The sequence below is a fragment of the Lepidochelys kempii genome, chromosome 6 (genome assembly GCF_965140285.1).
Source record: "Lepidochelys kempii isolate rLepKem1 chromosome 6, rLepKem1.hap1, whole genome shotgun sequence".
Lineage (NCBI taxonomy): Eukaryota > Metazoa > Chordata > Testudines > Cheloniidae > Lepidochelys > Lepidochelys kempii.
The window spans coordinates 131755104-131767575 of record NC_136385.1 but is presented as its reverse complement, the minus strand read 5'-3'; the positions used below and the strand labels follow the sequence as shown (position 1 = coordinate 131767575).

General features: G+C 42.0%; 2 protein-coding genes across 2 annotated transcripts in view; one reads left to right on the top strand and one right to left on the bottom strand.

Moving 5' to 3' along the window:
* The window catches only part of MIS18BP1 (MIS18 binding protein 1), a 33713-nt gene extending 21437 nt beyond the window's left edge, over positions 1–12276 (bottom strand). Inside the window, exons 1-6 of the mRNA XM_073350253.2 lie at positions 11300–12276; positions 8849–8974; positions 6922–7436; positions 5303–5379; positions 2597–2727; positions 222–312 (exon numbers count right to left, since the gene is read on the bottom strand). Of these exons, the coding sequence (XP_073206354.1) occupies positions 222–312; positions 2597–2727; positions 5303–5379; positions 6922–7436; positions 8849–8974; positions 11300–11966 (1607 nt within the window). The 5' untranslated portion in view covers positions 11967–12276. The remainder of the gene's footprint in view (positions 1–221; positions 313–2596; positions 2728–5302; positions 5380–6921; positions 7437–8848; positions 8975–11299) is intronic.
* The window catches only part of LOC140913562 (uncharacterized), a 52788-nt gene that overhangs the window by 28361 nt on the left and 11955 nt on the right, over positions 1–12472 (top strand). The gene's annotated exons all lie outside the window — the stretch shown is intronic.

Here is a 12472-nt window from a genome sequence, read left to right as displayed (position 1 = left end):
CTAGTTTCTCTCTCACTTACACACACACACACACACACACTAGACAAAGCCTGCTAAACTTTATTTTCCAGTTAACACATCGGTTACTAAGAATTTGCTTAGAACTTAGTCTAAATACATATCTATTGAACCTCAGTTGTTTTACATATTTTTTAAAAACAAATATTCACTCTACACTATTAAGTTAGCACTGAACAAAATAAAGGCCTACCAAAAGTTACCTCTTTAGTTCCCCAAGAAAATTCTCAACATATTGTTTCCATTGTTTTGGAAATCCAAATGTAAACTTCTTGATGAATTTGTATGGAAATCCTGTTAGAAACAGAGGAGAGCGTTAATAATGGCTAAAATTTTAACAGCATACTCTACTTTCTACTGCATTTCCTCCCCTTTCACAGTAAGAAAGAATGATATTTGAATAGTGAATTTGGTTCACTGACAGCAGTACATAAGTTGTAGTACATTACATGTGACAGTAGAACCTCAAAGATAAAAAACACCAGAGTTATGGACTTACCGGTCAACCGGACACCCTGTGAAACCACAAGTCCTCAATCAGGCAGCAGCACAGACCAAAACACCCCTCACAAATACTGTACTGACTTGGGGCTTTATTCACTGGAGGGTTGGGTCTGCAGCCGTGGGCGGGGGGGGAGGTTCAGGGCGGACTTGGGGCTTCTGACCCTCAGGAGCACCAGGGCTCTGGGCTTAAACCCTGCAGTTCTGTACTGAGCTTCAGCCCTGAGGGGGGTGCTGTGGCTCTAGCTACAAAGGGAGCACCGGTTTCGGCCTCAGCGCTCCCCCTGTAGCTAAAGCCTTGATCCCTGGCACTCACCCCCGGAGCCTTGGCCCCCTCTCCCACCACCCTGCGGCTGTAGACCTGAGTGCCCCCCACTGCCCAAGCGCCCCCTCCCCCTACCCTGTGGCTGCATCTGTGAGCACCCCTCCACTGCCCAGGGACCCCCCCCCCACCCAACCCAGAGCCCTAGCCGCCCTCCCTCCCATCCTGCGGCTGCAGCCCCGAGCCATCCCCCACTCCGGAGCCCTTGCACCCCCATTTCAGAGTTACGGACAACCTCCATTCCCAAGGTATCTGTAACTTTGAGGTTCTACTGTATATAGAAAAAAGAACAGTCGTCAATTCCATGCCCCCCCCGCCCCAAAGAAAAAGAAATAGACATGTAGTCAATTATGTCTGTGACTTTTAATTAATTCCCTGAAGGGCAAACTGCGAAGCTGAATACTGAAAATACTGCCGTAGGAATGGGTGAAAGTCCATTTAATTTAAAGCTACTTTGCATGCAGCTGGCAGCACGCTGGATTTAGTGTTTCGAAATGGGTTGGCGGTTAGGGACGTAATCACTGCATCCATGACATAGGATAACCATTACACTTTTTCAGTTGTCCATGACTGTTCATGCAGTGGCTAGTAAATGCTGTCTTCCCTCAAGTCACCCTAACAGGCCATTGGCATACAGAAGACTTGTGATGGATGAAGTGAACGGAAGAATGCCTAGAGCACTAGGGGCCGAGATCCCCACCTGAGTTCAATCAACTGGAATATAAAGACATTTAAAGACAATTGTTGGGGCTCTTTCATAGCATTTGCATAGCTATGTATAGTTGAACCATTTCTGATAGTGTGGCTAATCTGAGCTGTCTCCATTTGGACATGGAGTAGAGTTTCCCTCACTGCACTTCCAAAGAATGTCATAGATTTTTAAGGCCAGAAGGGGCCATTAGATCTCCTAGTATGGCCTACTGTATATATCACAGGCCAAAGAATTTCACCCAGTTACCCCCTTATGGAGCCTGATAACTTCTGTCTGACTGAAGCTTATCTTCCAGAAAGCGATCCAGTCTTGATTTGAAAACATGCTTTGGTCAGTTCCACTGATGCTGTAGAAGTTACCAGTGTCAATAAGAGAGTGGGTTTGATTTGGGGTTAGCTGGCTGAGGTTTAACATGGACAAGGCAGAGATTACACCGTTGGGAAGGAGTAGCATTAGATAAAGTGGTGTATGCTCCACTAATTGAAAGTGTGTGGCCACTATTTGTGAATCAGGTTTACAATTCAGGGGGTTTATTAGGCCATGGCTGCTATTAGATTCTCAGAAAGAAACTGTAGATCAAGGAGTGCATTTTTCCTCATCTGTACTCAGTGAGGGAATTTTATTTTATTTTTTTTTAACAAAGGATTTGGACCTTTTCATGCTTATCTGAGCCTTTGTCACCTCTGTAATATTCTCTGCTTGGGGCCTCAAGAACATTCTGAGAAGCTGAAGCTAGTACAGCAACTTGCTTATTAAGTAGAACTTTATTCTACTGAAACACACTGCAGCTGTGGGCGTCTGAGTGGAATTCAAAGTGCTGGCATAGGCCTCTAAAGCCGTAAATGGCTTAGGTCCAGGTTACCTAACAGGCTACGTTTCTCCCCAAGCCATACTGCCATCTTGATATACGAAGAAGGAGGGGCTTTTGGCAGGACACTCTCAATGAGGTGTCTAACTTCAGAATTCACTCCTCACCCAAGCCTGCCACTGCCCACATTTCTTAGCCTCCTGCACATGCTGAAATTTCAAATGAGTTTCCTTACCTTCTTTTCTCATAGAAACAGAGTTTATATTTCCTTGTAACAAGTAGATACGGCCAGATATTGTTTTAACTTGATTCGATGCCATGCGTTCCACAATTGCATTACTATGCCAGTACAGTTCTTTCATATCTCTGAAGAGACAGAATAAATAGAAATAAGTTGTTCATTTTCTTTAGGGAAAATTATTAACACTGCAGTTTCAAGTTCCAACAATGAGAATACCAAGATTCTGTATCAGACTGGTGTTTAAATATTTTCATTAATGATCTGGAAAAGGGAATGAACAGAGAAGCATCAAGATCTGCAGTAATACAAAATTATGGCCCAATCCAACTCCCACTGAAGTCAACAGAAGCCTTTCCATTGACTTGAATGGGTACTGGATTCAGGCCCTTATTTAGCAGAGTCAAGATTCTGAAAGACTGAGGAACTCCAGAGGGATCTAACAAAGTTAAGTGAATTGGGAGTGCAGTGGAAGAAATTTAATATTGATATCACAGAATACAAGAGCACAGTTAACTGGAGTAAAAAATGGATTAGGTGTTTACCAGGTATGGGTAATGAAGACATCCACAGTTATGTAAGACAGAATAAAAGATAAGGAACATAAACTGTCACACATAGAACCAGATCCTGGACAGGTTGTAGGTATTAAGGGCACAGGAGAGGGCTGCTGGTTATTGTTTTCATAGTCACACCTGAATCAAGATATTGATGCACAGTCATGCTGGAAGGGCATATCAAGTCCAGTTCTGCTCAATATCTTTATCAGTGATTTTGATAATGGCATAGAGAGTACACTTATAAAGTTTGCAGACCATACCAAGCTGGGAGGGGTTGCAAGTGCTTTGGAGGATAGGATTAAAATTCAAAATGATCTGAAGAAACTGGAGAAATGGTCTGAAGTAAATAGGATGAAATTCAATAAGGACAAATGCAAAGTACTCCACTTAGGAAAGAACAATCAGTTGTACCTATACAAAATGGGAAATGACTGCCTAGGAAGGAGTACTGTGGAAAAGGATCTCAAGGTCACAGTGGATCACAAGCTAAATGAGTCAACAGTGTAAAGCTGTTGCAAAAAACGCAAACATCATTCTGGGCTGTATTAGCAGGAGTATTGTAAGCAAGATGCAAGTAGTAATTATTCTGCTCTACTCCGCGCTGATATGGCCTCAACTGGAGCATTGCAGTTCAGAGCCCTACATTTCAGGAAAGATGTGGACAAATTGGAGAAAGTCCAGAGAAGAGCAACAAAAATGACTAAAGGTCTGAAAAACATGACCTATGAGGGAAGGTTGGAAAAAAAATTGGGTTTGTTTAGGATGGAGAAGAGAAGATAGAGGGGACATAACAGTTTTCAAGTACATAATAAGTTGTTACAAGGAGGAGGCAGAAAATTGTTCTCCTTAACCTCTGAGGATAGGACAAGAAGCAATGGGCCTAAATTGCAGCAAGGGAGGTTTAGGTTGGACATTAGGAAAATCTTCCTAACTGTCAGGGTAGTTAAGCACTGGAATAAATTGCCTAGGGAGGTTCTGGAATCTCCATCACTGTCTAATCTGCTCTTAAAAAAATCTCCAAACACCTGTCAGGGATGGAAGAGATCAGAGGTGGGCAAACTACGGCCCGGGGGGAGGGGGGAGCTTCCAGCCCTCCACATGTTTTAATCTGGCCCTCAAGCTCCTGCCAGGGAGTAGCGTCAGGGGCTTGCCACACTCCGCACGGCTTCCAGAAGCAGCAGCATGTCCCCCCTCCAGCTCCTATGCGTAGGGGTAGTCAGGAGGCTCTGCACACTGCCCCTGCAACTCCCACTGGCCAGGAACTGTGGCCAATGGGACCTGCTGGGTGACGCCTGCGGACAGGGCCTCCATGTAGGAGCTGGAGCGGGGACATGCTGCTGCTTCCGGGAGCTGCTTGAGGTAAGCGCTGCCCGGAGCCTGCACCCCCCTCCCGTGCTCCAACCCCCTGCCGCAGCCCTGATTCCGCTCCAACCCGCCAAACCCCTCAGTCCCAGTCCGAAGCACCCTCCTGCACTCCCAACCCCTCATCCCAAACCCCACCCCAGAGCCAGCACCCCCAGCCAGAGCCCTCACCCCATCCCAACCCCCAATTTCATGAGCATTCATGGCCCACCATACAATTTCCAAATCCAGATGTGGCCCTCAGGCCAAAAAGTTTGCGCACCCCTGGTCTAGATAATACTTAGTCCTGTCTTGAGTGCAGGGGACTGGACCTGACCTTCTGAGGGCCCTTCCAGTCCTACAATTCTATGATAGACTGGACAGCTAGTCCTTGAAATCTTTAAGTTACTTAGCTGAAGTGCTCCCTTCCCTCAACACAGCAGAGTGTACTTGGTATTTGCTGAATGAAGCTCTACGCTATCTTCTCACCAGCTGTGCACGTGGCTCTTTTAGACTTAACAGCACTAGGTCCATCCCCCAAACTCTCTCTGGTAAGTGGAGGGAGGCAGAAGTTGGTGGGGGGGGGCATGGTCAGCAGCAGTGGTAGCCCTATGTAATGGTTAAACTGAGGCAGACTAGTCTTTGGTGCACGTGATTCTTTCCAGATCCACTCAATAGTCCTAAGTGGAGATGCCAGGATGGCGCATATTTGTGAAGTTGAGATACAGAAATGAGAATAAAAAAAACTATGTTTTATGCCACAGAAATGTGCAACTTTGATGAAGGAAAAAAAATCACTTACCTCCGTTTTCCTTCTACACACACAGCAGTATTGTTGTTGATAACCTTAATCCTCCACTCACTTAGACAGATTTTTGACTAAGATAAAGAAAAACAGCATTATAGGTACACTTAATATGCCAATTATACAGCCATTAAAATAAAAAGCAAACTAACTATCCTTTAACCAGTAACTTTTAAGAAAACAAAAGCTTTATAATGTTTGTTTAAAACCAAGAATTCTACATATGTTAACAGTAAATCAACAAACTGAATACTCAGGAGATGAAAAAGTGACCAATACATTAATTCCACTGAATGCATCCGATGAAGTGAGCTGTAGCTCACGAAAGCTTATGCTTAAATAAATTTGTTAGTCTCTAAGATGCCACAAGTACTCCTTTTCTTTTTACATTAATTTGCTATTTTCAGTGCGGGTGGAATTTGCTATTTCCAGGTAAAGTTGAAAACGGATGCCTCAAAATATTAAGCAACTGAAAAATATGCACATGTTTGACAGTAATTTAAAAATGAAAGTTAAAAAACCCAAATATTTAAAAAAGTTAGGGGAGTTAGATTCCAAAACTTCTAGACAATTAAAATCTGGAAACTCTTAAAGGTTCCAACACCAACTCTTCCCCCGCACCTGTAATCCCTTATTGTTGGAAGAAATCCAATAGTTGACACATGGAAGAGTTAAAGTGCTTCCAGTTGTATTTACTGATTATAGTATAGTCAAAACGCACAGCACACGGAGTATCAGTAAACTCTCAGTGCATGCGTCAGGTGCAGACAATGGACCTGACAGCCTACTAAAGACAGACCTTCAAGTGCCTTATCGCTTTTGGAAACTGGCCTTGTAATTTTATATTGAACATTATACAAACACGCGTGCGCACACAAGATCTGGAGAGTTTTATGAACTATATCATTCCATTATGAAAATTGTATTTATTAAAAATTCCTCTAACACTTAAATGAACTAACTATACACCTTTTCTTTATTATTTCTTTTCCTCCCTGCCTGATGTAATGGATTTAGGGGTTTTTGCCTTTTAAAATGTTAGACTTTGACCATAATCATAGAATCTGATGCACTAATGCAGACCTCTGGGCTAAGAGTCCCACACAGGACTTGATTCCTTTGGCTGCAAAAGCAGTTTAAAAAAAAAAAAAGTATAGTGGTGTCTGTCCCAGATCCCTTGCCTGTAATGTCTATCCCCCATCTCTCTCTTTCAAAGTTTTTGTCTCCATCCACTTAGAATGTTCTGTTTAATATTAATAGATATTAAAATAAAGAAAGCTGGGAATAAATACCAATGTTTGGTTGAGAGTTTTGTTAAAAAAAAGTGTAAAAAGTGTTATTTCTGTTTCTTTCTATCACCATTTTTAAGCTTAAACAGGTTTGATCAACCAAAACAGGATCACATGAGGCCCAGTCTCTGATCATATAGTTAGACTGACAGCCTGCAAGTTTTCCAAAGGACACATATGAAGCTTATGAATTCCACAGTATAGATACATATTTATACTTCTATATTGCTATATATGACAAAAAACTAAACAAATACCACTACCTGTAGCAAATCTGAAGGTATTTTTCAATACAAAATCCTTCCACAAAGGAACAAACTTTCCCACCTGTTTATTTGCATTGCCATCGTTTTTATCTATGTGAGATGAGCCTGAGGGGGCCGTACAATCTCCTTCTTTTTGTTTTTGTTTTCTTGGTATGTGGACCTTTGGAGAAGAAAACATAATACTACAGAAGCACTGTGTGGGTCTCTGAGGGTCAGTCTCTGATTTCTTCTCTACTCCTTGAGCTGTTTTCCAGGTGCTCTCTTGTAATAGTCTTCCTTCTCGATGAGGACTGGCATATATTGTTTCTCCACTGCCATACCTTTCTGCTAACTGAACCCCAGTTTTAGAAGGGTCGGAGTTTGCGTTCACAGTATCAATCATGGTATTTTGAGACATTTCATCATCAGCATCAATTGGCTCCACAAGAAAAACATCATCCTGACTGTTGCTGGTATTGTTAACCGTACATTCTCCATTGAAGTTACTGACTTGTTTGGCAAAATCAGATTTGATTAACGGCTTGTTCACGATTGTTGAAGAAATGCTTTGCTTGATTTGGTTTGACAATGCAGGATCTGCCCAATTAAAAAAAACAAAAAAACAAAAATAAATTCAGGCAAAGTAACTCATGTTATTCCAAAAAAAAGTAAACCTGCATTCATAAAACCAGAAATCTGATTCTATTACAATGAATCGTGACAGGTTTCAGAGTAGCAGCCATGTTAGTCTGTATTTGCAAAAAGAAAAGGAGTACCTGTGGCACCTTAGAGACTAACAAATTCTTTGAGCATAAGCTTTCGTGAGCTCACGAAAGCTTATGCTCAAAGAATTTGTTAGTCTCTAAGGTGCCACAGGTACTCCTTTTCTTTTTAAAAAATCTTGAGTAGAAACTATAGCTTCCCCTCCACCCCCAATCAGCTGGCACAATGATTTCCACATACCCCAAGACCAGCAACTCAGCTGCATGAGCTGCAAGTAAGACTTCTGCTGCTAAAGTCCACTTCAACCTTCCTCACCTGCTGTCCTTACCAAACTGCTCCTAAGCTGGTAGTGATAAAGTGACGAACACAGAAGTCTTAAATTTGTATGCAGAAGTATAGAGAGGCTCCAAGAACTTTTGTCTGCCCACGAAGACCTGAAGAAGAGCTCTGTGTGGCTCAAAAACTTGTCTCTCACACCAACAGAAGTTGGTCCTATAAGAGATATTACCTCATCCGTTTGTCCACACAGAGGCAGAATTTGGAGAGACAAAACAGATGGAAATTTACATAGTACTGCTAGTAGGGAGAAGTTTATATAGTAGAGAGAAGATAATACCAAGCTCCACAATTGGAATCAGATGTCATGAGCAGTCATTTTATAAAAGAGACAAGATAAATGATACACCCTACACCCCCACCCATCTCAAAATGAAGGACTGGTACAAATCTAGACAAACGTCCAGTGCAGGGGTTCTCAGCCTTTTTCTTTTGATAAAGAAAATGATACACCCTCCCTCCCATCCATGCCAAAAAAATTCCACGGCCTGCCTGTTTTTCTGCATAGCCAGTAGATTAAAAATCAGGGACAGCATTAGGGGATACCAAGCAGAGCAATTGCCTGGGGCCCCACAAAGTTAAGTTGCTTGTCTTCAGCTTCAACCCCGAGTGGTGAGGCAATGATGGGGAAGGGAAGAGGAGATACTGTACTCTAACTACAGCACACCCTCGCTATAATGCCCTTGATAATAACGAACCTTCGGCTATAATGAACCCAGTCCTTGGATCCCACCTTGAGTTCCATGGCTGCCCCCTCCTTCAGCCCCTGCAGCTATCGCAGTCAACCACCTTCCCTCCCCGCTCCTGCGGGACTCTTTCGCTAAAATGAACAAATGACTTTGATCCCAATGGGATCGTTATGGCCAGGGTGTAGTGCATCTAAACAAACAGAAACATAAGAAACCAGTCACTGTTTTAAGAACCACTACCAGCACTGCCAAGAAAAGTACCTTTTTGCTGCTTCTGCACTTTCTGTTTCATGCGCAAGAAGAACTTTTGAGGAGATTCTGAAACCAGAGTGTCCACAGCGAGGGAATCCACATTTTTGTTTCGCGCTATCTTGGTGCAATGCAGTGCTAAAAGAAAAATGTTCTCTTAAATTCAGGAAGCGAACAACAGTATAACAGAAATCGTTAGTATTCATTTAAAAATTACTAGACTAAATATACATTTCATAGAACATTAACTTCTCCAATGAAAAAAATACATAATTCTCTTATTTCTTGTATTTCAAACTTTAAAAAACAAACAAACAAAAAACAGGATTTATATTAGCCATTTGTTCCAAGTGGGACACTGTTCCATTAAAAAGTTTATTTTTTTTAAAAAATAAAGGTCATGTCCCACTTCACAACAGACCTGATTTGGCTCACTCCTTATATTCCCTCTACTTGCCAATATCAGAGTTGTCTTTTGGAATAGGAAAGGGCAGTGCTTCTTATCTATGGCTAGAAACAGGCACAGTCTAATGAGATTCAGTTTTTCTCTTTTCTTGTTTTTACCTCCCGTCTTTTCCCCCTTTTGTCTTAGATCTCTTCTCTACATGAGCAGTTCAGCTCTTAAAAACCTTTAAGACCTGAAATCCTGCCCCACTGATATCCATGGGAGCTTTGCTATTGACTTCAGTGGGATCAGGCTTCACCCCTAATAAGTAGTGCTATTACTACCCCACAATGGAACAGAAGATTCCAGCTAACAACCAAAACTGTTATTACTTTTGTCATAAATATAAAGGGAAGGGTAAACCCCTTTGAAATCCCTCCTGGCCAGGGGAAAGCTCCTCTCACCTGTAAAGGGTTAAGAAGCTAAAGGTAACCTCACTGGCACCTGACCAAAATGACCAATGAGGAGACAAGATACTTTCAAAAGCTGGGAGGAGGGAGAGAAACAAAGGGTCTGTGTGTCTGTCTATAGTCTGTCTTTGCTGGGGATAGACCAGGAATGGAGTCTTAGAACTTTTAGTAAGTAATCTAGCTAGGTATGTGTTAGATTATGATTTCTTTAAATGGCTGAGAAAAGAACTGTGCTGAATAGAATAACTATTTCTGTCTGTGTATCTTTTTTGTAACTTAAGGTTTTGCCTAGAGGGATTCTCTATGTTTTTGAATCTAATTACCCTGTAAGATATCTACCATCCTGATTTTACAGGGGGGATTTCTTTATTTCTATTTACTTCTATTTTTATTAAAAGTCTTCTTGTAAGAAAACTGAATGCTTTTTCATTGTTCTCAGATCCAAGGGTTTGGGTCTGTGGTCACCTATGCAAATTGGTGAGGCTTTTTATCCAACATTTCCCAGGAAAGGGGGGGTGCAAGTGTTGGGAGGATTGTTCATTGTTCTTAAGATCCAAGGGTCTGAGTCTGTAGTCACCTAGTCAAATTGGTGAGGCTTTTTACCAAACCTTGTCCAGGAAGTGGGGTGCAAGGTTTTGGGAAGTATTTTTGGGGGAAAGACGCGTCCAAACAGCTCTTCCCCAGTAACCAGTATTAGTTTGGTGGTGGTAGCGGCCAATCCAAGGACAAAGGGTGGAATATTTTGTACCTTGGGGAAGTTTTGACCTAAGCTGGTAAAGATAAGCTTAGGAGGTTTCTCATGCAGGTCCCCACATCTGTACCCTAGAGTTCAGAGGGGGGGAGGAACCTTGACAACTTTAGTATCAAAAAATTCCACACCTTTAAAAAAAACAAAACAAAAAAAACACATTAAGATATCTGCAAATGAACACTTAAGGGAGCCAGCCAGTTCCTCTTACTCCTTTGTCACTGTGTACAAATGGGAAACTTCTGTACAGGGAAATTCAGTCAGTTAAGTTTTCTATGCTTTTTCCTGCTGAGGCTAGAGCTCTCCCATCGACTTAATTACTCCAGCCCCAGCAAGCAATGGTAGCAACATCCATGGGAGAAGCTCTCTCACCAACAGCACTTAGGTCGGTGTAGCTTACATCACTCAGAGGGGTGACTTATTCACACCCCTGCGTGATGCCACTTATACCGAGTTAAGCTGTAGCCTGCACACAGCCTGAATACAGACATAAAAAGGCTCAAAACTACTAGAACACTGTATGACAACAGTGGTCTTATATTGTTCATAAGACATTAAGATACTACAGACCATGTCACTCCCCCTAAGACATCACAGCACAGGGACAGTGTGGCAATGTGAAGTACCCTCCACAGCAGCCTACTCCCAGTTCTAAAACCCTACAAAAGCATAGCACACCTGATGGAATAGAAATCCATGACTATGTGTACTGGTTGCTCCCTGAAGCTTGATCCATCCCTCCATTCAGACACACAATCACTGTATTACAGTGATACAGATCAGACAGATACCACCATCATCCTTGCGTTTTACTGGAGATGTAATATAACCAGGCATCTTGGAAATATAATGCAACAAACCTTTCCCTGGCTGGATCTGTCTATCAGGTACCTTGCCAGCTTTTTGCTGGTTTTCTTCATCACTGGATTTTTTATCCTGTGTTCCCTGATGGACAAGTTTTGTAGCAGGAGTCAGGATCAAATCACTGTTGTAATTTGTCCCTAACAATGTTCCCGTGGATGGCATTTGATGCTGTTTTTCATGGGATGCCTTGGCTTTCATTCTTTGGAAGATTTTTGCTGGAGATTCATGAGTTAAAGGATCACAAGCTTTGCGTTTCAGTAAATTTTTGTCTTTTAGTGGCAAGATCTGTTGCTGCTGGCAAGATGCAACTTGTACTGCTACAGTGTCAGAATCTGGCCTTATTTCACTGAGGTCAAGAAATTCTTTAACATATGTGCCACCCGTTATTAATGTGGACTGAAAAATACCTTCCCTTTTCTTGGAAGTTCCTGCGCCTCTTGCATGGTTTTCCTTGAAGTCACGTAAAACTGAAGGGAGCACAGCTTCTTTTGTTGCAGAAGTAGTCAGACCAGCATCTTGAAATTTCACCAAATCTTTTAAAGGAGTAATAGTACCTGACGGTATGTTACTCAGTAAGATTGCCTGCAAAGGCATATCTCCTCGTCTGCTAGAAGAAATGTGAGATTTTGAAATGCTTGTATTTTTTAAAGGTGTAGCAATCATCTTGCCAATGTTGACAACAACGTGTTGTGCTCCTACTGCAAAGTCATTAAAATGTGCATGTTCAGGTATAGTTTTTTAAATAACGGAAGGAGGAACAAGAATTCCATGGATTGTCGACTTTATTTCTTCAAATTTCAGCTAAAAAGAGAAACGTGGTTAAAAAAGTTGGTCTTTACGTTTTCACTGCTAGTGCCACATTTTAAAGTAAACTTCTGTTGTACATCAATCAAGTTGAAGTGCTACATCCAGACGGGCAGCCTGCTTGTTTCACAGCCAATTATTTAGTTTCAGAAAAGTGACACCCAAACATGCCACACTTAAGCAACTGTATTGTCATGTTTCAGAGTAACAGCCGTGTTAGTCTGTATTCGCAAAAAGAAAAGGAGGACTTGTGGCACCTTAGAGACTAACCAATTTATTTGAGCATGAGCTTTCGTGAGCTACAGCTCACTTCATCAGATGTCATGGATTGCTCGGTTTACTCGGTTAAGAATGTCTCAAGGAGC